The sequence below is a fragment of the Ziziphus jujuba genome, chromosome 1, assembly GCF_031755915.1.
Source record: "Ziziphus jujuba cultivar Dongzao chromosome 1, ASM3175591v1".
NCBI lineage: Eukaryota > Viridiplantae > Streptophyta > Magnoliopsida > Rosales > Rhamnaceae > Ziziphus > Ziziphus jujuba.
The window spans coordinates 4,230,569-4,251,253 of NC_083379.1; the positions used below are offsets into that span (position 1 = coordinate 4,230,569).

Below are 20,685 nucleotides of genomic sequence, written 5' to 3' on the forward strand. Positions count from 1 at the left end.
TTTATTGCTGGCTTGGCTCGGCCAGTCAACTTTCAAAAGGAAATAATAAAATATAAAGGAGAAAATATCATCTACTTCTCCCATGTTGTATGAAAATTCATTGAAACATGAAATTCGAAAAAAAATCATTACTTATTCACCAAGGTTTTGGATAATTATCACTACCATCCTTTAAAGTTTATTTTTGACTAATTTGATTTATGAAAATCTATATTTTACCCTTCTGCTTCAAAATAAGTATCAAAACTTTGTTTTAAATTTCTTTATTTAGCAATATATATATATATATATACTATTGGATTTAGCTATATATTCAAAAAATATAATTTATTTACCTTTTCATTTATATCTTTGGTCACTATATAAATGCGTTTTCAAAGTAAGTGATAAATAATAATTTAATATTCATCTTGATATAGAAGGGTAAAATAGCTTTTTCATAATTAAATTAATTTAGTCTAAAATCAACTTCAAAAGTGATAAGTGAAACCTAACCAAATCTCAAAGGTTGATGGTAATTTCAAAACATATCGATTTAATGAGTTTTTATCAAATTTTGAAGAGGTAGATGATATTTTCCCCAAAAAAAAAAAAAAAAAAAAAAGTAGAGTAAAGAAGAAGCTCCCACGTGATGATGAATCTTCTTTCTTTTAATTTAAATCATTAATTTGGTAAATTATCTCCTTGGTTGACAAATTGTTGATACAATTATTTTTAAGATACTTTTAACAGTTTATGTGATATTAAGTGTTTTCACTATTTTTCATAAACTTATTATTTGATTAATACGCACCCATTCATCGGACTAAAATATGATTAGCAAGCAACTATTCACTATGATATTTTAATTCCTAAAAAAAGAAAATTACATTTTACCCTTGAAATTATACAACTTTTTTGCACTTCGCCACTGTACTACAACACCTGTAACATTGCCTCATGGATTAACTTTCGTCTATAAAGTCCAATCTTGCACTTTGATAGATATATAAAATGTTTTTTTTTCTTTGGATAAATAAATTTGATAAAATTAAAAAACATAATTCATGTAGTTTTATTTATAAATTGTTTTTTCAATAAATTTTATAAATTGTTTTATTCTTTTAAATTTACTTTTTGACAGTATGCATGATTGATTTTGTTAAATTATGAGAAAACATTGCATGATTAGATTAAATTGACAAAAACATAACAGTTTAAAGAGCAATATGAGAGGATTTATTATTTGGGAAGAGCAAAATGTAGAATAATCCAGATAATGAAGTTACCTACAAGAAAAAACTATGATATTTTAATTCAATAGAAAAAAGAAAAAAGAAAAAAAAAAGAAGAAGCATGCTGAATCTGTAGGATTTATGAAATTACAGGGTCTTCCTTATTTATTTATTTTTCGATATATACATTTTTTTTTTTTTGACCACGATTATTATATTGAAAAAGAGTTACTAAGAAATGGACAACAATCATAAAAAAAATCAAAATCAATGAAGATTACATACTTGTACAAAGAATAGCGAAATTATTTCATGCTGCAGAACTTTTATAATTTTTTATTGGAGAACTTCCAAATTTATGTTTACGATTTTTTATTTTTTTTATAGCACTGCTTTTTATACAAAACAATAATATTAAAAATGATATATTACATTTTAATATTGTTGTATGGTATAAAAAACAACGCTATAACAAAATAAATAAATAAATAAAATACAAAAAATGAAATATGAGATTTCTAATGGTAACTTATTTTGTAGCGTCCAATCAGATGTGAGTCAACATGGCATGGTCAACAAAGGCAAGCCAACAGCAAAAAGAAACCTGCAAGCCAATCCTGCACGTTCTTCACCAATCCTCCCGATGACCGACCCATTATCAAATTCTCTTAAACCCATCAAATATCAAGCTATAAACAACCACCACACCCTAAACCCAATTCTCACATGCTTTTCTCCTTCCTCTGACCTCTTCCATAGCCTTCCTGTCTTCTTCCCCAAGAAACCCTTGCGCGCTCCGCTACATTTTGAGTCGGACTCAATTATGATTCATATATGCATTCTTCATTTCGTATGCGCCGAATATCCAGCTATTGTTACAGCCCTAAAATCAAATTGAAAAGGGAAAAAAAACAGAGTATTTTTGTTGTCCGATTGGATTGGATAAGCATGGTTCTCCCGCTTTTGAAGCTAGGTACTCTGGCTGTGAAAACTCTGAGCAAACCCCTGGCTAGCAGGCTCAAGCAACAAGCTGGGTTGCACCCCAGGTTCCGCCAGCTAATCATTAATCTCGCCCAGGTAATTAATGCTAATGCTTTTGATCTTATTTTGTCTACTGGGTACTGCTTGGATTATCATATAGTTTGCATTTGGAAAATGTCTTTGTGATTGGTGGTCCAAAACCCCCGGGGAATTGGTCTTATTTATTTTTGTATACGTTTTTTAATAGATACCGATTACATATTTTTTCTCCTAATGAAATCTGGTAGTTGCAGTGGTCTACTTTTCAATTGCTAATCTTTAATTATTGAACCACCCATCTATCTTGCCGATATAAGCATTGATTGTTGTGTTTAGAAGGTTAGGAGATCTAGTGCTTTATGGGGTTTGTTTGTTTTAGGGCTTAGAGAGTTTTGTGCTAAATTCTGTTGTTTCCCATTATTGTTAGAATAATTTATAGGGGTGGCAGCATGCAAGTAGTGCTATCCATAACTGCTTCAGTGGCATGTACGTCTAAATTTTTGTAATCAATTTTAAAATTTAATTTGACCTGCAGCTTGTTTAGTCGAACTTTATGGACTGTAGAGTTCTCTAATTAAGCTGCAGACAGTTTAGCTCTGAATTTTAGTTGTCTGCTTGCTATCACAATCAACAAACTTAGACAGCATGAGTATTGCACTCTTCAGCATTGCGATTTTGTTGACAATGGTGTACATTGCACCTTCTTTACTGCTAGATTCATGCCACTCACTATCCTTCTGATCATGTTCTTGAGTTTATGTCTCCATTATTAATGAATGACTTTCTAAATGAATATGCTGTTTGACTATTGATATCGTAATGACTGTTATTTTTAAATCCATACTTCCTTGTTGCAACATTTAGATTTTCTTTTCTTGTGATTTACATAAAACCTGTTCATTCTAATGCTAATTGTTTGAATAGGCAAACCATCGAATTACCACAAAAATGCAAAGACGCATCTACAGTCATTCAACTGATGTTGAGATTCGTCCATTGAATGAGGAAAAGGCTGTTCAGGCTGCTGTAGACCTTATTGGCGAACTCTTTGTCTTCTCGGTAGTACTCATTACCTAACTGCTTGTTTGCTGGAATTCTCTTTGCTTGTTACCTTGTAATTCACGTATCTGATTTCACAATAGACAATTAAAACCCAGAAGGGGAAAAAAGAAAACAGAAAAAGAAAGTTGCAGCATCACTATATTCCGACTTCTTTTATGTGTTTATCCCTTCAAAAAATAATTATACATATCGACTTTTCATTCCTTACATGTCCAAGTTTTCTACATGCATAGGTTGCAGGAGTTGCTCTGATATTTGAAGTGCAAAGAAGTTCCAGATCAGAAGCCAGAAAGGAAGAATTACGAAAGCAACAACTGGAGGTAATGTGGTCATTTGCTATTTCTTCTGTTTACCAAATAACTTTTACCCATAAAATCTTGGAGAGCTTCTTGAATGTCATTATATGTGTCAAGTCTTTGATACTTCCTATATTCTCCTATACCCTTAACCTTTCTGGGCAATCTACCTGCCTGAAAAGTAAATTTTATAAGTTTTATTTGAAATTACTGTATTTTTTGCCCACTGTAAATGATATAGTTCTTCATTCAAGTCCCAGATCGGCTAGAATACTGTCATTTATTGAGCTGGTTAACCCAAAAAAAAAAAAAAGGAGCTTGTATTATTTATGATAGATTTACATTTAATTGTGGAATTTCTTCCCATATATTGCCAAAAACAAAGAAAAGAGAATGCTGTGTTTTTAATGTCATAATCTCTGTTAACATAAAGAATGAAATGTTTTTATTGTGTAGACCAGAAATTTATGTATAGACAAGCTAAAGATTTCCTAGCTTCTCTTCTAATTGCCAACTGAAAGTGGCAAACTTTCATTCAGTGATTTCTTAAATAATATCTTACAGACCTGGGTTCTATCTAGAGAAGAGCTGAAATGAGCTTGTGAAATTTTAAATGAATAGCACTCTATAATTGGAAAATAAGGGAATTGGAGGCAGATTTATTCTGATATTCCTCACTCTTGATTCTATGCTTCATCAATTGCATTCCTAATGCTTGAGAAGTGCACGTATTTCTGAGCCGTTAGATTAGAAATGTCTGTCAGTTTTGCTTAAATTTAAACTTTTCAATCTAAAGTTTGATGCTTTGTTCTACCCTGAATTGATATGATGATTTAAATTATTTTATTAATGCTATGAAAAAAAGAAGACAGTATTAAGTCAAGTGTTGGATGGATAAAAGATATGTCATATTACGTAATTCTTAAGGGAAGCGACAATATAATTATCACTGAATGCATTTTAACTTGTTTTGCTGGTGTGACTGTCGTTAAATGAACTGCAAGGTTGCTTCATTATATAAATGCTTCATAGCATTACCTATCAAATTTTCTGTCATTTTAACTCAAATTGCTCTGTTCTTTATTTTAATTAGACACTGAGGCAAAGAGATGACAACTTAGCAAGAGAAGTGGAACTCCTTAGGAAGAAACTTGAAGAACTGGAACAGCTTGCCAAGGAACGAGGACTTGGTGGTTTTTTCCATCTCAAGCGTGCTAATACAGAGGGCGAAAAAACCGACAAACCAGCTTGATCTACTTACAAGATCATCAAATAAATTATAGTTACTCTATTTTCTTTTTTTCGGTTTAATTTGATTTCTCCTCCAAAAAGAGAAGCGCTCTTCTCTCCATTCTTTTGCCAGTTGTGTCATTTCTCAATTTGAGTTCTTGCTTCCATTTTTTCCATGTATAGATGAATACCATAAATATTGAGCTTCTGTTTGAGTCACTAAAATTGGGAGTAGGGAAGTCAACATTAACTAAGGTATGTTGGACTGTGATGGGTGTAGTGGTCTGCTAATAATTCTTGAAAGCTTTACATCTTTTGAAAGTGATGAGATTTCTGTTGCTTGACCAGCTGCCAGTCAGCCATAATCTACTTTCTAAATGCATCACCTTTAAAATAATTAAATAAATCAGAAGAGAGAGAAAAGAATAAAAACACAACAACCAATAAAAAAAATAAAAAAACAAAAAAAAACAAATACTCTGTTAAACACAGAGACAACGATGCAAACTACTCCAGAGGTTTTTTATATCTTCCAAAAATTTAATGATGGCATGTTTGGTTAAAGGACTATAGTATTCCATATTGGTCTAGATTTATAAGGTAGTGCATAAACGTGTCAGCACAAATTATTTTCATTTGGTCTTTTGCTTTCTCTTTTTCGCATACTTGGTGAGGAAAAAAGTTTATGAATTTCGTTATCCTAGTTTTTTGACTAAAAGGGGCTAATCTTAGTGCCTAAGATTGTTTCAGCATCGCCACAATATATATCCATCCTGACCTGTATATGATTTGCAGAATCAAATTGGGATTGATTCTCTATGGTTGATTGGATAATTTAAATTTAATAAACTAATCGTGCTTTGCTCCACTTCATTCCCTTAGACTATGAATAGGCTTAGATTTTCTGAAAACAACAAAAGTAAAGAAAGAGTTTTGACTTCAATTTAAAACAGATGCCACTGATCGAAAAGTTGTATCCAACAACACTAAAGCATACATACCTTGTCCACACGCGTGGCAGAAAAAAATCTCATTTAAGATATAAACCCATGAAAAAGGTGTTTTTAAAATTTCTAAACCTTTATAATACGAAAAAATCCACTTATATTTGAGATAAGGTCTTTATATAATGTTTCATACATGTTAGTCCCCCAAGAATTTGTACTATTTTTATTTTTTCTCTTATTATTGTTATTATTATAATAAAGCAGACCAAGTTTTGTTTTTGTTTTTGTTTTTTTTTTTAAAATTGTTTATTTATTTTTATTCTTTATCCAATTATAACTCATTTGACAGCTAATTTTATAGATAGCAGATGCTGGTTATCCTAAGCAGTGATCAAGCACTACCATCCCTTTTCTGTTTTGGTGTTTCATTCATTTGAAAGAAGTACTTAACATGGGAATCTGGCGAAGATGGTAGTGGAGTGCTCTTTATACCTTTCTTGCCAAACTCATCTTGCATCTCTCTCTAATTTTTTTTTTCCTTTTTTTTTTTTTTTTTAAATCTGGAGAAAAGCTTCAGTGTGGCCATCCACATACGAATAGGGCTCATGTACGAAATAGAGCAATATCTTGTATTGCCACCGTATTAGCATATTACTTATGGTGCCTAATACTTTTTACAATTGAAGTCAAAGTACATGTCGGAGGATATTTTGGTCACGATTTGGAAATCTAAAATATCTGGCATGGTATTTAATGTTTTATTTTTTGATATGAGCTTCTCAATGTTAAAAAGTAGTTTAATGATATGCTTTTCACACTTGCGATTAGGTGGTATGATTAATTTATTAAATTACTCTTTTCCCCTTATATGAGAATCGTATTACAATCCAATATATATATATATATATATTTTTTATCTTTTAATTATTTTTTTAAAAAATAACAATGAAACTCCTGCTCCTCGTATCAACCTATCTACCAATAAAATACTCAATCAAATAAAGAAAAGGAAAATTCTTTTAACAAAATACAAAACTTACAAAAATAGATTTATGAAGATATGCAACCATTGGAAGAGTCCACACCAATTGGAATTGCTTGATAAATACGGCAAGTAACTCCCAAACTTACCCAATGTCTGTCTACCCAAAAAAACTTGCTTACTTCATGTGATATTGTTCAATTATATATCAATTATTAGTCTTCTAGTACCAAAAAATAAAATCATTGTTATGTCTCATTTTCCTTTTTTAAAATCACCGCCCAAAAAATAAAAATAAAAAAAATAAAAAGAACAATGAGAAAAATCCAAATAAGGAATTATTAAAGGAATTGTATTACTACCGACATCATAGAGAAGTAGGAAATAAACTGAAAAACGTAACTGCAATAAAGGCAAAGATTGTGGACCTTTTTTGTGTATGGAAAGTCAATGCAAATATTATTTATTTATTTTTTAAAATTCATTTTAAGCATTGTAAAAAGATAATTCCAACAGATGCGGTAACAGTGTCAATGTGCAAGTCATGCCAAAAAATCATGAAATGAAAATTAACATGGACAAAAATATAAAAACAAAATAAAAAACAAAAGGGAAGAGATGAAATGTCTGAACTACTCTTAACAGATTGGAGAAAAGATCAAAAAAAAAAGTTCAAGGTTATTTTAGTAATTTTAGGATGAGGAAGTTAGAATTACCATACTACCCCACACCCTATGGTTTTATCCCTTTCATCTTTTGCCGCGTCCACACTGCTTTCATAGCCAGAGGGAGGGACAGAGAGAGTGGGAGAGAGAACCTCTACTCCCTCACACACTCACACACACACGCAGAGTCCACAAAACTCAGAAGAAAATAAATTAACAAAAAAAAAAAGGAGAAGGAAAGCTAGCAAAGTCCCTCTCTTAACCAAAAAAAAAAAAAAGCTAGCAAAGTCCCTCTCTTAACCAAAAAAAAAAAAAAAAAAAGCTTTAGGGGGTTAGAAATTGGGTATCAAATACTTTTTGAGGGTAAGCATAATCTTTATTGGATCGAATATTTAACTTTCTCCCTCTTTCTTTTGCTCTCTTTTCTTTCGGATTTTCATTGCGCTTTCTTGATTCACAACTCTGATCGCTTCCTATTAGGGGCTTACGATCCCAATTCTATTGCGCTTGTTATTTCGATTTCGCTTTGGGTAATTTGATCAAATTGGTTTCATTCTCTGCTGTTTAATTGTTAATGCTAATTGTTCTGATCTGAATTTGGGTTTATCTGGTTCAAGGTTTAATAGTTTTTCTATTTGTTTGGTTTTAATTATCGTGTTTCAGAATTTGAATACAAATTCGGTGACTTTCGTGTTTATTTAGGTTTTCTTTGGCCGCCAATTTAATTTAGACTTAGTTTTTGGATGAAAATTTTAACCTTTTTTTATTTTTTATTTTTTATTTTTAAATTATTTGGGCTTCCCCACCCCCCCCCCCCCCCCCCCCCCCCCCCCCCCCCAAGTTTGATGGGTTTTAGAAAATCTGAGATGGGGTTTGTTTGGCTTTGTGAATTGCAGGTTTTAGAACAGGAATTAGGACTGGAATTTCTGATGGGGAAGGGTTCGAAGAGCAATTGCAAGTCGGCATCGCACAAGCTCTTCAAGGACAAAGCGAAAAATCGTGTGGATGACCTGCAAAGTATGTTCATGGACCTGCAATTTGCAAGGAAAGAAAGCCGCACGAGTGATGCGGCGGTCTTGGAAGAACAAGTCCATCAGATGCTCCGTGAATGGAAAGCGGAGCTCAACGATCCCTCTCCAGCATCGTCTTTGCAACAAGTCAGCATCCCTTCTCGGTTTATTTGCTTTCCGAATGCTTTTTTTCCTAATTACATGTGCCAACTAGTTAGTGCATTGATGTTTGTCGTATACTACTAATTTGTGTAAGTAAATTGTGTAAATTGTCTTCAAAGCATATTAGTTCTGAATTGTGTAATCATGCTTTATTAAAAGGTCCCTGATTGTGAATTATGGTATTTATGGATGACTGTAGGCTGGTAGTCTTGGGTCTTTCTCTTCCGACATTTGTCGGTTGTTGCAGCTTTGCGAGGAGGAAGATGACGCCACTAGTCCATTGGCTGCACCAAAGCCTGAGCCTAACGATCAAGGCTTCCAAGTCGGAGAAAGCGTGGTTTTTAATAATGAGGTAGAATTTATTCTTTTCTTTTTTTTGTAAATATCCCATTGGTTGTATATAAGGTATTTTGTTTGCTTAATCTTTGTTGATTCTGATAAATTCCAGAGGAGTACAAGATATATAATTTATATGAATTAGTTTCAAAGTTTTTGTGAGCCTAAAATGAGCTTGGTATTCGATTTGTTTATATATCAGTTGTTACTTATCATATGTCAGTTTGTCAAATACGATTAATTTATCTTTAATACAGAAAGTGAAATTAAAATTTTATGTTTTAAAATGTGTCTTTATCATGTTTTATTTGTTTTTTATTATGATTTGTTTGTTTCTGGAGAGATGATGATTGAAAGTGCCCCTTTTTCATAGTGTCTCTGAGATATATGGCAATAGTCCGTTGTTAATTTTGATAACATTTGGGATAACTTGAGCACTCACCAAAGAGGCATACTCTAATCTACAATTTCAATCGAGTATGAATCCCACTTACAATTTGTATCATCTTGTGGGTTGGTTATCTCTTTATACCTCTAGGGGAATTTCAAGTTGTGCTGTTGATGTTGTAAGGGTACTTCTAGAAGAATACCATATTATATTGGATATTTTAACAAGTATCCAGTACAAAGTACTTACCTATACGGTCTTGACAAATTATCATTAGGCTTTGTGAATGCCATTTTAACTTTTGCTTTGCTGATACATATTAGGTACTCTTGAATCAAAATTGAATACAACTTGATCGTTAGGGCATAATCTCTTTTATATATGACTTTTTAGCTTATTAAAACACAGGGCTCCTGGCATATGCTTTGCCTAGTATTTAAACTGAGAATACTTTTATAAATGGCTAATATAACCTGGCTGGAGTTGAAATTGGCTAATGAAAACTTGTGCACAGACATGTTACGTGCTGGTGAACTTGTTCGGTTCGGTTTGCTACATACATCAGGCATTTTTTTTTTTTTTTTTTGGGATACATCCTTGTCTTGCTGTAGAAGTCTTCAGAATAGTTGGAAGAGTAGGAAAATGCTATGAGACACTTTCTTCCCTTGGGGAAGAATCTATATCCTTGTGTGTGTGTGTGTGTGTGTCCGTGTGTGTCTGTGCACATAATGAATCTTGGTTTTGTCTGGAGGTTTTCACTTATCTTTTCCACGCAATCTATGATCATAGATGCTTAATATACTGGAGGGTTGTGAGTGGGAACTTATCAGTTATTGTAATTTTTATGTTTCAGGGGTTTAGCATGAATCAGGTGCAACAGGAACATGACTTTCCACTGGTTGAATGCAAAAACTCTACCTCAGGGGTTGGCAATGTTGCAGTTCACAATATGGAAGGGGCTAATAGTTTAGACTTTCAGCAGTTTGATATGCATCAAGACTTTGGGAACCACTACTATACTGGTTTTAGTGGTACAGGTTTGTGTGCGGAGGATGGGTTGCCTCATATTTCTAGCTATCTACCTAGTATGTGTCCTCCGCCTTCTGCTTTCTTGGGCCCAAAATGTGCACTTTGGGATTGTCCAAGGCCTGCCCAAGGATTGGACTGGTGTCAAGACTATTGCAGTAGCTTTCATGCTGGTCTGGCATTGAATGAAGGACCACCTGGCATGGGTCCAGTCCTACGACCTGGAGGCATAGGCCTGAAGGATGCATTACTCTTCGCTGCACTCGGTGCTAAGGCGCAAGGAAAAGATGTTGGTATCCCAGAGTGTGAGGGAGCTGCAACTGCAAAATCTCCATGGAATGCACCGGGTAAGTTCATTTTGAGTTGCTTTTAAATTGATTTCCTTTGGAATTTTTTTAAATTAAAAATATCTGTTGAGCTGGAAAGATTTTGAAGTAACTGATGATTTCTATTATTGTTTGATTTGGCTAATTAATTATGTTATATGGCAACAGAACTTTTTGATCTATCAGTTCTGGATGGGGAAACAATTAGGGAGTGGCTCTTTTTTGACAAGCCTCGAAGAGCATTTGAGAGTGGTAACAGAAAGCAGAGGTCATTGCCAGATTACAATGGAAGAGGCTGGCATGAGTCTAGGAAGCAAGTGATGAATGAACATGGAGGGCTGAAGAGATCTTACTATATGGATCCACAACCCTTGAGCAATTTTGAATGGCACCTTTATGAGTATGAGATCAACAAGTGCGATGCATGCGCATTATATCGATTAGAATTGAAACTTGCTGATGGGAAGAAAGGCTCCAAGGGGAAAATAACAAATGATTCAGTTGCTGATCTGCAAAAGCAGATGGGAAGACTTTCTGCTGAGTTCCCTGCTGAGAACAAACGCTCTGTTAAGGGAAGAACCAAAGTTAATGCAAAGGTTGGTGCGGAAAATGTTTATTCAGCTCCAAATCGTGTGGGAGCAGCTAATGGGATGTATGATACCGGGCTAGGTGCATCATACGATTATTATGTGGAAAATATAGGTGAGTATTACCTGACATGACTGAGGAAACTTGGATGAGCATGGAATAAGCTTCATGTCGCTAGTTTGGCTTATATTAGGCGGTGGTGGGGTCTTCGTGTTATCACCTAATTGGCTCAATCTTCAGTTTTTATGGTTTTTTGTTTTCTTTTTTTATCTTTGATAACATGAAGTCAAGCTCATTTTTGGCTCGATGAAGATAATGTGAATAGCTCATTCTCGCATGGAAGTTACTGCATTATTGACACCGGAGCATGTCCTAACCTCTTGGAGATGGTTACACTTAGAAGTCACCATTTAGCCTTGGTAAATTCTTATTACTAATTAAGAAATGGTGAACGCTAGAAGCCGATAGTGTCACCAGACTACTTTTACAGTATAGCCTGACTCCTGAGGTCTCAAACATTTTACTAGCGTTGTAGGAAGTTTGAAGTCTATGTCCATGAATGACAATATCTGCAATGTGTCTGGGTTATTGGGTATATAATGTTATCTATTTCTAGGCCTTAGGAGTAAATTTTGGAGGGTTTTTTGGTTCTCCCAGCTATCAACCAAATATATGTAATGAATGACAGTTTCGCCGTCCATCTTTTTCTGCTTTTGGATGTTGTATTCTTTTTCTTTTGCTAAATAATTAGTCTATCTAAAATAATAATAATAATAATAAAAATAAAAATAAAAAGAAGAAGAAGAAAAGAGAAGAAAAAATTACTGCATGTTCATGTTTAAATATAAATTGGTTGGAGAGACTTGGGGGAACTTCTATTAAAACTTAATGAATCATATTTGCCACAATTGCCTGTTATCAAAGCAAAGGAAATGAAATTCCTCTTTTAACTCTCGGTTGTTTTGCAGGACGTGCATTGTAGTTTAGTCTTTCGATGCGCAGGCTGTATTTAGTGCTTCCACTTGATCTGTCACTCTCTTTAAGATGATTTTTCATTCATTAATTTCCAACTTCACTAGAAGTAGACCTAACAGGTCACCAAAAAATAAAAGAAAAGTTTAGACCTAACAATTATGTGCTGGTGTACATGTATTGTGATATTAATACATATTGGTAATTTAGACTCAAAAACTAATAACATTTTTGAGACTACACCAGCACATATAGGTAATTTCCTTGTGTCCTGGCCCTTTCCAGCCATGATCTGAATACAACTATATGTTAAACTTTGATACAAACACATTGCATATATAATATATGCATACTGTCAATACAAATACATTGGAGTTCTTAGCAAAAAGAGACATTGGAGTTGTTCTAAAGTGGCTTCCTTCTTGGTTCTTAGGTAGATACTATTCTATCAGTTTATCAAAACTACTAGTTCTATCGAGTATAACCAAGAACTAGTCCTCTCCTACCAGCAACATGCTTGAACATATGAGATATTCTAATATCGCAACTGCTTTTTCCCATTGATAACGTTGTGTTCTAAGCAGCATTATCTTCAAGGTTGTTAACCCGTTCACACTCATCAATAATCCATTGCTCTATTTCCTAAGTTTCATGATACAATAATACAACCTTACCAACGAAATCAATCCTCAATCATCTTCTGAGTTAAAACAAAACAAAAAATCAAAATCAAAAAAATCAAAATTTTTATTTCCTCTCGTTTCTTGACAGCCAAACAAACAAATTTACCAATTGACGACTCAGCTAAGCCAGACGATTGAACCCCTAACTTCCAGACCAACAGCACGACAGAGACAGAGACAGAGACAGAGACAGAGACAGAGACAGAAGACACAGCAATTCGTCAATGTCACAAATTGTAATGCCAGGGAGGGAGTGTAGCGTCTTAAAACAGGAGGCAGTCGTAACTCATATGGGTATTAAGTGAAAACGCCGCAACGGTTCGTTATTCAAGCCCAGGTCCATTATTAACACTAGCCCAATCAAAAACAAAGCCCAACCAAACTAAAGGAAAAGAAAAAGAAAAAGAAAGAAAGAGCTGGCAGAGAGAAGAAGAAAAACCCCTAAACCAGCAATGCGCTGGGTGTTAGAATTTCGATGGCCGTTGTTTATATTTCCCTCCAAACCCCTCTCCTTCCCTTCCGACCACCCCATTGCTCTCATTTCCCCAAATCCCGCACCATCTTTCCCATTCTGCCCCTCACAAACCCCCGAAATCTCCTCCCTCTCCTTGCCCGTTCTTCTCCCAAGGCCGTCCCAACCACAGAACAAGAGGTCCTTCGGGCCGTGGCAGAGTCCGACGACAACAGCCTCCCTATCTTGAGAACTTATGAAAATGACTTGGCGCGGCTCACTCTCGTTGGAGCTGCCGATTTTGAGCAGGCTTTGACTGCTGCTGCAGCCGACGGAGGCCAAGCTGCCTCCGAGCACATTGACTCTGGCATGCCTGCCATGGTCGTGGAAACCGTATATCCTGGCCCTTCGGATCAGCATAGCACCGTCTCCACCCGGTTGGTAAGCTCATTTTCACAAGTCCATGGAGGTTTCTATATACCCAATGTTTATGCTTATAGGATAATCCATGAAAATTGTGTTTGTTCAACCTAAGCTTTGCTGTTTTCTTTTTCTGTCATTGATTATTACTGGTGTTTTTTTTCTTCGTTTTTTTCGACAGTTCCTTCCTGCCACAAAAGTTAAAGAAAAAGCCAGTAAGCTGAGAAGCTCCATTGCTGAAGATATTTTGTCTAGTACGCCTTCTAGAAATATACTTGCCATGACTTTCAGACAAGTAGTGTTGCAACAGCTTTGGGACTTTGAAATTGTTATTTTTAGACCTGGAACAGAGAGAAATATGGATGACCTTGAAAACCCAAGAGAGGTTTGTTGATTTTAACCCTTGTTTGTAATTGAAATTGTAATGCCCCAGCGTAATGACATATGCATCTCATTCTTGTAAAATGTAATATCATAGTAATTTCTGTCCTGCAGGTACCTCATGATACTGATGGCTTCAGTTCTCTTATGCATTTCCTATCAGCAGGTTACTGCATCGTTCACCCTTAGCTCATCCGATGAACGGGTATTCTCTGCGCTTGCAGAAGCTGTCTGCATCTCTGCTCTTCAGAGTACTGAAAGGAATTTCCTTCACAATTATCTGGGAAAAGCTTCAAGTGGTTTATTCAATTGGTTTCAAAAGACTAGGAGGATTGCATCAAGCGATTCTTCAGTGATCATTTACGATATATTCGAAGACAGGATCATTGAAAATGCCAAGATTCTACTAGAAGATTTTAATTTAACCAAGGAACATTTTGTACCTCAAAGAAACAAACCTAAGTTCTATTCGTGGACACCATCTGCACACTCTAAGTTGGAAAAGATTGGCGGTCCTGATTTTAGTGCTTGGACAAGTGAATATATTCCCGCATACAGGCTGCAAATTGATGCTGATCGACTTAGAAATGTAAAATTTGAAGGATGGAGAAAATCTGCACAGAATAGGTGGGAAGTCCTTTTGACACACTCCCAAATGGTACTTTACTGTTTCCTTGTGTCTTTTGTCTTCTGGCTTTTGATGGTAATTTTATTTAGTCTTTCTGATTTAGTTAAATTTCTCTCTTGATAACAATTTGAAATACTGAATGTGGAAAGGACAAATATTTTGTGTTTATTTAATTCTAGGTATACACTGTAATCATATAACAAACGAAATACAATGTTGTATTACATAATGAACTGATGCTATTATTATTGTGACCCTATTTGTAAATTTGCAGGTTGGTTTGGCAGACATTGTAGATATGTATTATGAGGATATCTATACACTACCCAACAAAGAACTAGCTTGTGGTGTGATTGCAAATTTTACTAATTTGTCTAATAAAAAGGTACTCTGATGCAAGTTCCTTCGCCCCCGCCTTTCTCTTTTTCTCCCCTCTTTTTATAAATTGGTTCTCGAATTCTTGGTTGTATATAGTTAAGTATATATGAGAGTATCTCTTCAACTTATGGATAGTTTAATAATGATTGGTAAATAGTAGTGGAATTGGGAATGGTAGGTAGTAATTGATAGTTGGCTATTTATTAATTTGTTTGGAAAAAGAATTGGCTAAATTTTCTATCTTTTATTAGTGGAGACGTGGTATATAAGTGGAAGGGAAACATATAATCTCTCGTAGTTAACCATATATGACATGCTGGGGATGCTTATTCTAGTAAAACAATTCTCATTTATTCAAATTGTTATTTATCTAACATGACTCAGTTCTAATTATTATTCTTAACCTTATAATTTTCCATTCTCTGTCTCTCTCCAATGTTTTCTCTTTCTTTTATTTTTCAAATTTGCATAATGCATTTAATGTTTATTTCGTTGGAGATTGTCTAAATGGTTCCATTTATTTCAGAGGAGCTCTATCTTGTTGAAAATGCTCTCTGTCACCCTTGCAAGTGGAATTTTTCTGATAGCAATTAGCGCACTTGGTCAAATTTGTTTGCCTCAACTTCACAAGTTTGGAAAGCAAACTGGAGAATATAGGCCTCTTCCATCGTCTGACGTTGATGGTTCACTGCATGAGTCTCTAAATACAGCTGAGGTATGGTACACCATATATTGATGAGATACATATAGAATTCAAATTATTATGGTTTAAGTGCATGGATTGTCATGGGCAGTTAGTGCCAATTTTTACTTGAGGCCACCGCAGCCAATTTGGCAGTTTTCACTAAGGAAACTAAAATATAGCTGTTGTGGTATAGTGATATGTACATCCATGTACATCTCTTGAACTAAATTACTCTCTTTTGATAAGTATGTTTCACACATAATTTTATATATAATTTCTAGAGTTGCCTTAATTTACGTGAGGCTTTCTGTTTGGTGGTTGGTTCTTTAACATATTTAGCCTTATGTCTCTTGATTGTTGGCAGTCCTTTTGCCTGTATTAGTAAATTTAGTTACACCTTCTTAATGCCTGTGTAATATTTTTGTATTGTTTTCTTTATAGATTGACAAAATTATGTATTTTCACCTGCAATCTAAAGTTACACAATTGGACACTACAGATTTGTATATTTTTAAAGTCCACTTATGCATTACACTCCTTGGAGGGGGGAAATGTTTTTAACTGGAAATTTCTGATCCTAAATATTATTTTACATATTACATAACAATACAGATAGCAGAGTCAGAATCTGAATGATCTACCGTGTAATGCTTTATGGATGATCAATTAGTCAATTATGGGGTTCCTATGCATGTAAGATTGAGTCTTTTTGTTTATTTAGATAGTAAGGTTATAATTGACGTGTTGAGTAAACAATTATTTGGATGTGGGATAGTTTTTCAATTATACAATTAAAATCTAGTAATTGGAATTTGGAATTTATTTGGACAGTTGGAAGCATTTTGCACCTCAGTTGTCAAAAGGATAAAGGATGCTTTAGGTTGGTCCGGTGAGATAATTGCAGAATCAAATGTGGGTGTCTGGACTGGCAAATTACCAAGTTACTTGAGGATGGTAGTTGAAGATAATTCTAGTAATGAAGACATTTCAACTATTTCTTCCTCCTCAGAGAATATTGATGCAGAAATGAAGACATCAGCACAGGATATTGCCACATATCAGGTAGTTCATGTGTACTTTTCTACGCATCATCACTCAAACATTGATACAAAATATAATCCTTACTTGACTTCTATTATGGATTGAAAAATTGGGTTTACTTAGCTGTATTATGTCTAATTTAATTTAGACAACATAACTTATTATTGTGTAGTGATTATGTCTAATTTAATTTGAACAGCATATCTTATTATTGTGGAGTGAAGTGTCAGAAAATTTCAACTTTGTATACAATAAGATTGCATGGGTTTTAATCTTGCAATCATGGTAACTATCATTTAGGGTTGTGGATCTTCTCAAATTAAAGTTTAAGTTCAACAAAATGACACATAAGGTTTTCAATGAATGACCGGTCCATCGTTCTGCTTATATACTTTAGTTCACGTATCTTGCTCATGTCTTCTCTCTTTTCCTGTTGTCATAGGTTGTTCTGTCAGCAGATGGAAAAATTATCGGGTTCCAACCTATGAGCCGTGTGGCTGTCAATCAGTGGGCTGCCAATCCCTTAGCAGCGGAATTATATGGTGGGAAAAAACTTTCCCCTGGTAAGTGCTATTTCGTTTTTCTTATTTGTTTTTGTGTCATGCGCTGTCACTTAGTTGATTTTTTTTTTTTTTTTTTTTTTTTTGGGTTCTCTCTCTTCACTTTTGGCTTTTATGAAAGCAGGTCTGATTGAACGTAGTCTCAAGGTCCCCCAGCCTAGAGACATAGTTGTCATAGAGTTGTTGATGTCAGTGAAACCGGATGGCTATTTTGCTTTGGCCAGGCCAGTTCGATGATACTGGTTGCTTAAAAAGTCATCAACGGAGCTACTGGGAAAAAATATTGGATAACGTAGGAGTAGAAGCCCGAAAATTTGACTTGCGTTCTGTACGAATTTCCCTGGAAAAAGCTACCTAAACCTCATGCATAACGTGGCTCATCGGGAGGTAATTTCGAATGATTAGATGGCTGTGCCGAAACACGCTGCTGAACAAAAAGATTCTTTTTATGTGGGAGGAGGAACCTCGTCTTTCTTGTGATGGTTCGATGGTAATGGGAGCAGCATCAATACATTATTTTTGGGTTCACATATTTGTACTTTTTAAGGACAAAAACGTATTCAAACACATTTTACTTCTACTGGTATCAAAGACGAAGATTTTACCAAAACAAAATGTATCAAAAGCCTATGGCCAAAAAGAGACTATCTGTGTTTAGATTAGAGTTAGATTGGTTGTAGATAATAGTCCTGGAAAAGCAATGTTGACTTCTACATGGTCGTTAATTTCAAGCATTTTGTCATCTCTCTCTCGGTGTCTCTCCTGTTTATTTTAACGTACCCATTAAAAGCTGACTCGAGGAATCGCTACGATTGAAAATGGAGTGTTGTGCGAACGACGGAGGGAGTTTCTTTTAAAATAAATGTTTGTGTTAAAAAAAAAAAAAAGACGGTGGGACAAAAAAAATATATAAACACAAATTGGAAACTGTTGTTTATGTATTAGAGTCTAATGATATTGTGAGATAAACGCAAAACCTGGAAACCAAGTAAAGTATTTTTCTTTTGGCTATTTTGTCTTTGATTTTGGAAGATAGACATGAGTGGTGCTTGGGGCAGGTGGCAAAAATGGAATAGTAGCAAATTCGAGTGGGTGAGCACTTTGCTTGAGCAAAAGCCTTTGCAGTTTGCAACGAGCAAAGGAGTCTTGGTTCTGGGACTGAGAGGCTGCCAAAACTATCAATCAGTACCCGAAAATGAGTGACCCTCGAAACCCAAATCCTCCTCCAACTCCATCTACTTCTACTTCCACTAAAATTCCAAATAAAATCAACAACGGCCATGCCAACGCCAACACCAGCTTCAATGGACAGAAGGTTCATTTTCCGAATCCGCCCGACCCGACCAACCCTGACCCGGCAACTCTGAGGGAGCAATGGAGGTTCGCCATAAAGCAGTACAGCAGATGGTACGCTCACGCATGGGGAACTGCGATTCTTGCAGGGGTCTCCTTCTTTGCCCTTGGTTGGATCATCAAGGGCTCCAATCCTCTCCCCTCTTTCCGCCACGACGACAATTCCTCTCCCTCTTCTTCTTCTTCTTCTTCTTCTTCTTCATCTTCATCTGTTGACGACACCCACAAACCCCACCGTTCATGATTTTCCCCTTCTGGGTTTGGTGAGTTTTTCTTTCGATTCCGTGGGTGGGTCTTGTATCCCTTGTTCTGTTACCATTTTTCTTTATTCTTGTCTTTCAGAACTTGAATCTCTTTTTGTTTTCATGTTATGTTTGTTCTAACAGTGTGGTGGAATCAGTCCCCTTCAGAATTTGCATAGATTTGAATTGGTATTTTGGCAAATGTTTTACGATTTTGAATAATTGAAACTTTGAAACATTGGTCTGAATAAATGGTTCCCAAATTTCGTACGGTTGTTTATGAGCATAAACATCCTAATATTCAGGCATTAACCATAAACTGACAATGATTTCTGTATCGCCTATGCAAGTTGATTATCACATTAACACATTAGACCCTAGCATTTGAATAAGCACTCCATCCTTGGTTCTCAACTGCTTTTTACCGCTAGTGACTAAAAAACATTTATTGGTAGTAGAAATTCTCTGCAGCTTTATCTGCTTCCCTTCCCCATCTGAATTTGGGTTCCAGGAAATACGTGGCAAATACATAAAACTCTGCTTTATTGCAAATTTTAACCATTTCTTGATTACGAAAATGTGTTTCTTCGACATGGCTGTCCATCTTATATGTCTTGCTTATGAAGAACATGCTAATTATTGCAGATGCAACATCAGTAAGGAGGAAGACTTGGCTATTCCAACCACAGGTGTAACGGCTAGAACTTTTGTCTGGTTTTGGTTTTGGTTCATAGTGCATTGCAAGTGTTCTAATATACTTTCATCTAAATAACAGACTTCATCTGTATGTTTGTGGAGCACCATCGGATATGCTGTAAATATTACGCTGTGCCTTCTTTATTTTTATTTTTTATTTTTTGTTTTTTTGTTTTGACGCCTTGAAGAGGCTGATGGATGTTACAGTTTGCATTCTGGACTTTAGTTATTGTATTCTATAAACTCAAAACAATAATAAATACATGGTCTGGTTGCTTTACCGTTTGCAAGTGAAAGATGGTGTATATTTATTTATAACAAAAACAATGGTTTAGAAAATCTTCAAATAACAATTGCCATGTTGATGTTGCCAGTTTTTTGGGCTACGTATGGTGGATTGTAGGAAAATTGGTATATACCAGTAGTAGCAATATCAAGCAAGCTTGTTATTACCAAAAACATAATCAAGCTTGTATTCACCAAAAAAGAGAGTCAAGCTACAAAAAATCAATCTAAGAAGATATCGATAAATCCCTGTAGTAAGAATTTAGGCGTGTCCATTAATGCTTGCATGACTTGCTATTCTCGATGGTTATTTGCTGCCATCTATTTACTAGGACGGCAGCAATGACCAGAACATTGAAACAGATCTTAAATAATATACCATTTTAGTTAGAATATCCATTGGCAATATATGTTAAATAATGTACCATTTTAGTTGGAATATCCATTGGCAATACCAACACTCGTGTATCAACAAAATTTATAGATACAATGGCAAAAGCATCAAATTTACTTAAAAAACAGAATTTTTATCTAGGAGCATAAACGGCAAGCGGATAAGTGTTAACTAGAATCTGAAAATGGTAGTAAAACATTTTAGTGCCCGATCCATCATGACAAAAAACACGAAATTTCAAAAGCATAAAACACTAAATGCAGC

The 20,685-nt window shown here is 34.9% G+C and overlaps 4 protein-coding genes across 10 annotated transcripts; all 4 read left to right on the top strand.

The window, feature by feature from the left end:
• Positions 1 to 1,833: 1,833 nt before the first annotated feature.
• LOC107410400 (OPA3-like protein) lies at positions 1,834 to 5,143 on the top strand. The gene is made up of 4 exons (XM_016017830.4): positions 1,834 to 2,291; positions 3,159 to 3,293; positions 3,530 to 3,616; positions 4,686 to 5,143. The coding sequence occupies exons 1-4, from the start codon at positions 2,049 to 2,051 to the stop codon at positions 4,842 to 4,844; spliced, it is 624 nt and encodes a 207-aa protein (XP_015873316.1). The 5' UTR covers positions 1,834 to 2,048; the 3' UTR covers positions 4,845 to 5,143.
• A 2,382-nt stretch (positions 5,144 to 7,525) lies between these two features.
• Positions 7,526 to 11,950, top strand: LOC107411105 (transcription factor VOZ1). Of its 3 annotated transcripts, XM_060813934.1 has the most exons (6): positions 7,547 to 7,680; positions 7,721 to 7,779; positions 8,313 to 8,573; positions 8,788 to 8,940; positions 10,166 to 10,685; positions 10,833 to 11,950. In XM_060813934.1, the coding sequence occupies exons 3-6, from the start codon at positions 8,346 to 8,348 to the stop codon at positions 11,384 to 11,386; spliced, it is 1,455 nt and encodes a 484-aa protein (XP_060669917.1). In that variant the 5' UTR covers positions 7,547 to 7,680; positions 7,721 to 7,779; positions 8,313 to 8,345; the 3' UTR covers positions 11,387 to 11,950. The 3 variants fall into 3 exon arrangements, with proteins under 3 accessions (XP_015874110.1, XP_060669917.1, XP_015874118.1); XM_016018624.4 differs by having other exon boundaries at positions 7,526 to 7,779; XM_016018632.4 differs by lacking the exons at positions 7,547 to 7,680; positions 7,721 to 7,779 and adding an exon at positions 7,789 to 7,946.
• A 1,212-nt stretch (positions 11,951 to 13,162) lies between these two features.
• Positions 13,163 to 18,197, top strand: LOC107411090 (uncharacterized). 2 transcript variants are annotated; one of them, XM_016018604.4, is made up of 8 exons: positions 13,163 to 13,799; positions 13,960 to 14,163; positions 14,323 to 14,817; positions 15,062 to 15,172; positions 15,692 to 15,880; positions 16,682 to 16,912; positions 17,334 to 17,454; positions 17,576 to 18,197. In XM_016018604.4, exons 1-8 carry the CDS (start codon positions 13,383 to 13,385, stop codon positions 17,686 to 17,688), a joined length of 1,881 nt encoding a protein of 626 aa, XP_015874090.1. In that variant the 5' UTR covers positions 13,163 to 13,382; the 3' UTR covers positions 17,689 to 18,197. The 2 variants fall into 2 exon arrangements, with proteins under 2 accessions (XP_015874090.1, XP_015874097.1); XM_016018611.4 differs by having other exon boundaries at positions 13,165 to 13,799; positions 14,326 to 14,817.
• A 144-nt stretch (positions 18,198 to 18,341) lies between these two features.
• On the top strand, positions 18,342 to 20,022 carry LOC107411117 (uncharacterized). 4 transcript variants are annotated; one of them, XR_003057279.3, is made up of 3 exons: positions 18,342 to 19,092; positions 19,692 to 19,735; positions 19,822 to 20,022. XR_003057279.3 is itself a non-coding variant. In XM_025077375.3 (2 exons), the coding sequence occupies exon 1, from the start codon at positions 18,647 to 18,649 to the stop codon at positions 19,046 to 19,048; it is 402 nt and encodes a 133-aa protein (XP_024933143.1). In that variant the 5' UTR covers positions 18,342 to 18,646; the 3' UTR covers positions 19,049 to 19,092; positions 19,692 to 20,022. The 4 variants fall into 4 exon arrangements, 2 of the variants coding, with proteins under 2 accessions (XP_024933143.1, XP_060669918.1); XR_001580851.4 differs by having other exon boundaries at positions 18,346 to 19,067; XM_025077375.3 differs by having other exon boundaries at positions 19,692 to 20,022.
• Positions 20,023 to 20,685: the final 663 nt, after the last annotated feature.

Excerpts from the sequence above, each read along its gene's own strand:
- LOC107411117 (XM_025077375.3), top strand. The coding sequence starts at position 18,647 with ATGAGTGACCCTCGAAACCCAAATCCTCCTCCAACTCCATCTACTTCT.
- LOC107411105 (XM_016018624.4), top strand. The coding sequence starts at position 8,346 with ATGGGGAAGGGTTCGAAGAGCAATTGCAAGTCGGCATCGCACAAGCTC. Across the intron at positions 8,574-8,787 it reads CAGCATCGTCTTTGCAACAA|GCTGGTAGTCTTGGGTCTTT; the intron begins GTCAGCATCCCT and ends GGATGACTGTAG. Across the intron at positions 8,941-10,165 it reads GCGTGGTTTTTAATAATGAG|GGGTTTAGCATGAATCAGGT; the intron begins GTAGAATTTATT and ends TTTATGTTTCAG.
- LOC107411090 (XM_016018604.4), top strand. The coding sequence starts at position 13,383 with ATGGCCGTTGTTTATATTTCCCTCCAAACCCCTCTCCTTCCCTTCCGA. Across the intron at positions 14,164-14,322 it reads ACCTTGAAAACCCAAGAGAG|CAGGTTACTGCATCGTTCAC; the intron begins GTTTGTTGATTT and ends ATTTCCTATCAG. Across the intron at positions 16,913-17,333 it reads AGGATATTGCCACATATCAG|GTTGTTCTGTCAGCAGATGG; the intron begins GTAGTTCATGTG and ends CTGTTGTCATAG.
- LOC107410400 (XM_016017830.4), top strand. The coding sequence starts at position 2,049 with ATGCATTCTTCATTTCGTATGCGCCGAATATCCAGCTATTGTTACAGC. Across the intron at positions 2,292-3,158 it reads TAATCATTAATCTCGCCCAG|GCAAACCATCGAATTACCAC; the intron begins GTAATTAATGCT and ends TTGTTTGAATAG. Across the intron at positions 3,294-3,529 it reads GCGAACTCTTTGTCTTCTCG|GTTGCAGGAGTTGCTCTGAT; the intron begins GTAGTACTCATT and ends CTACATGCATAG.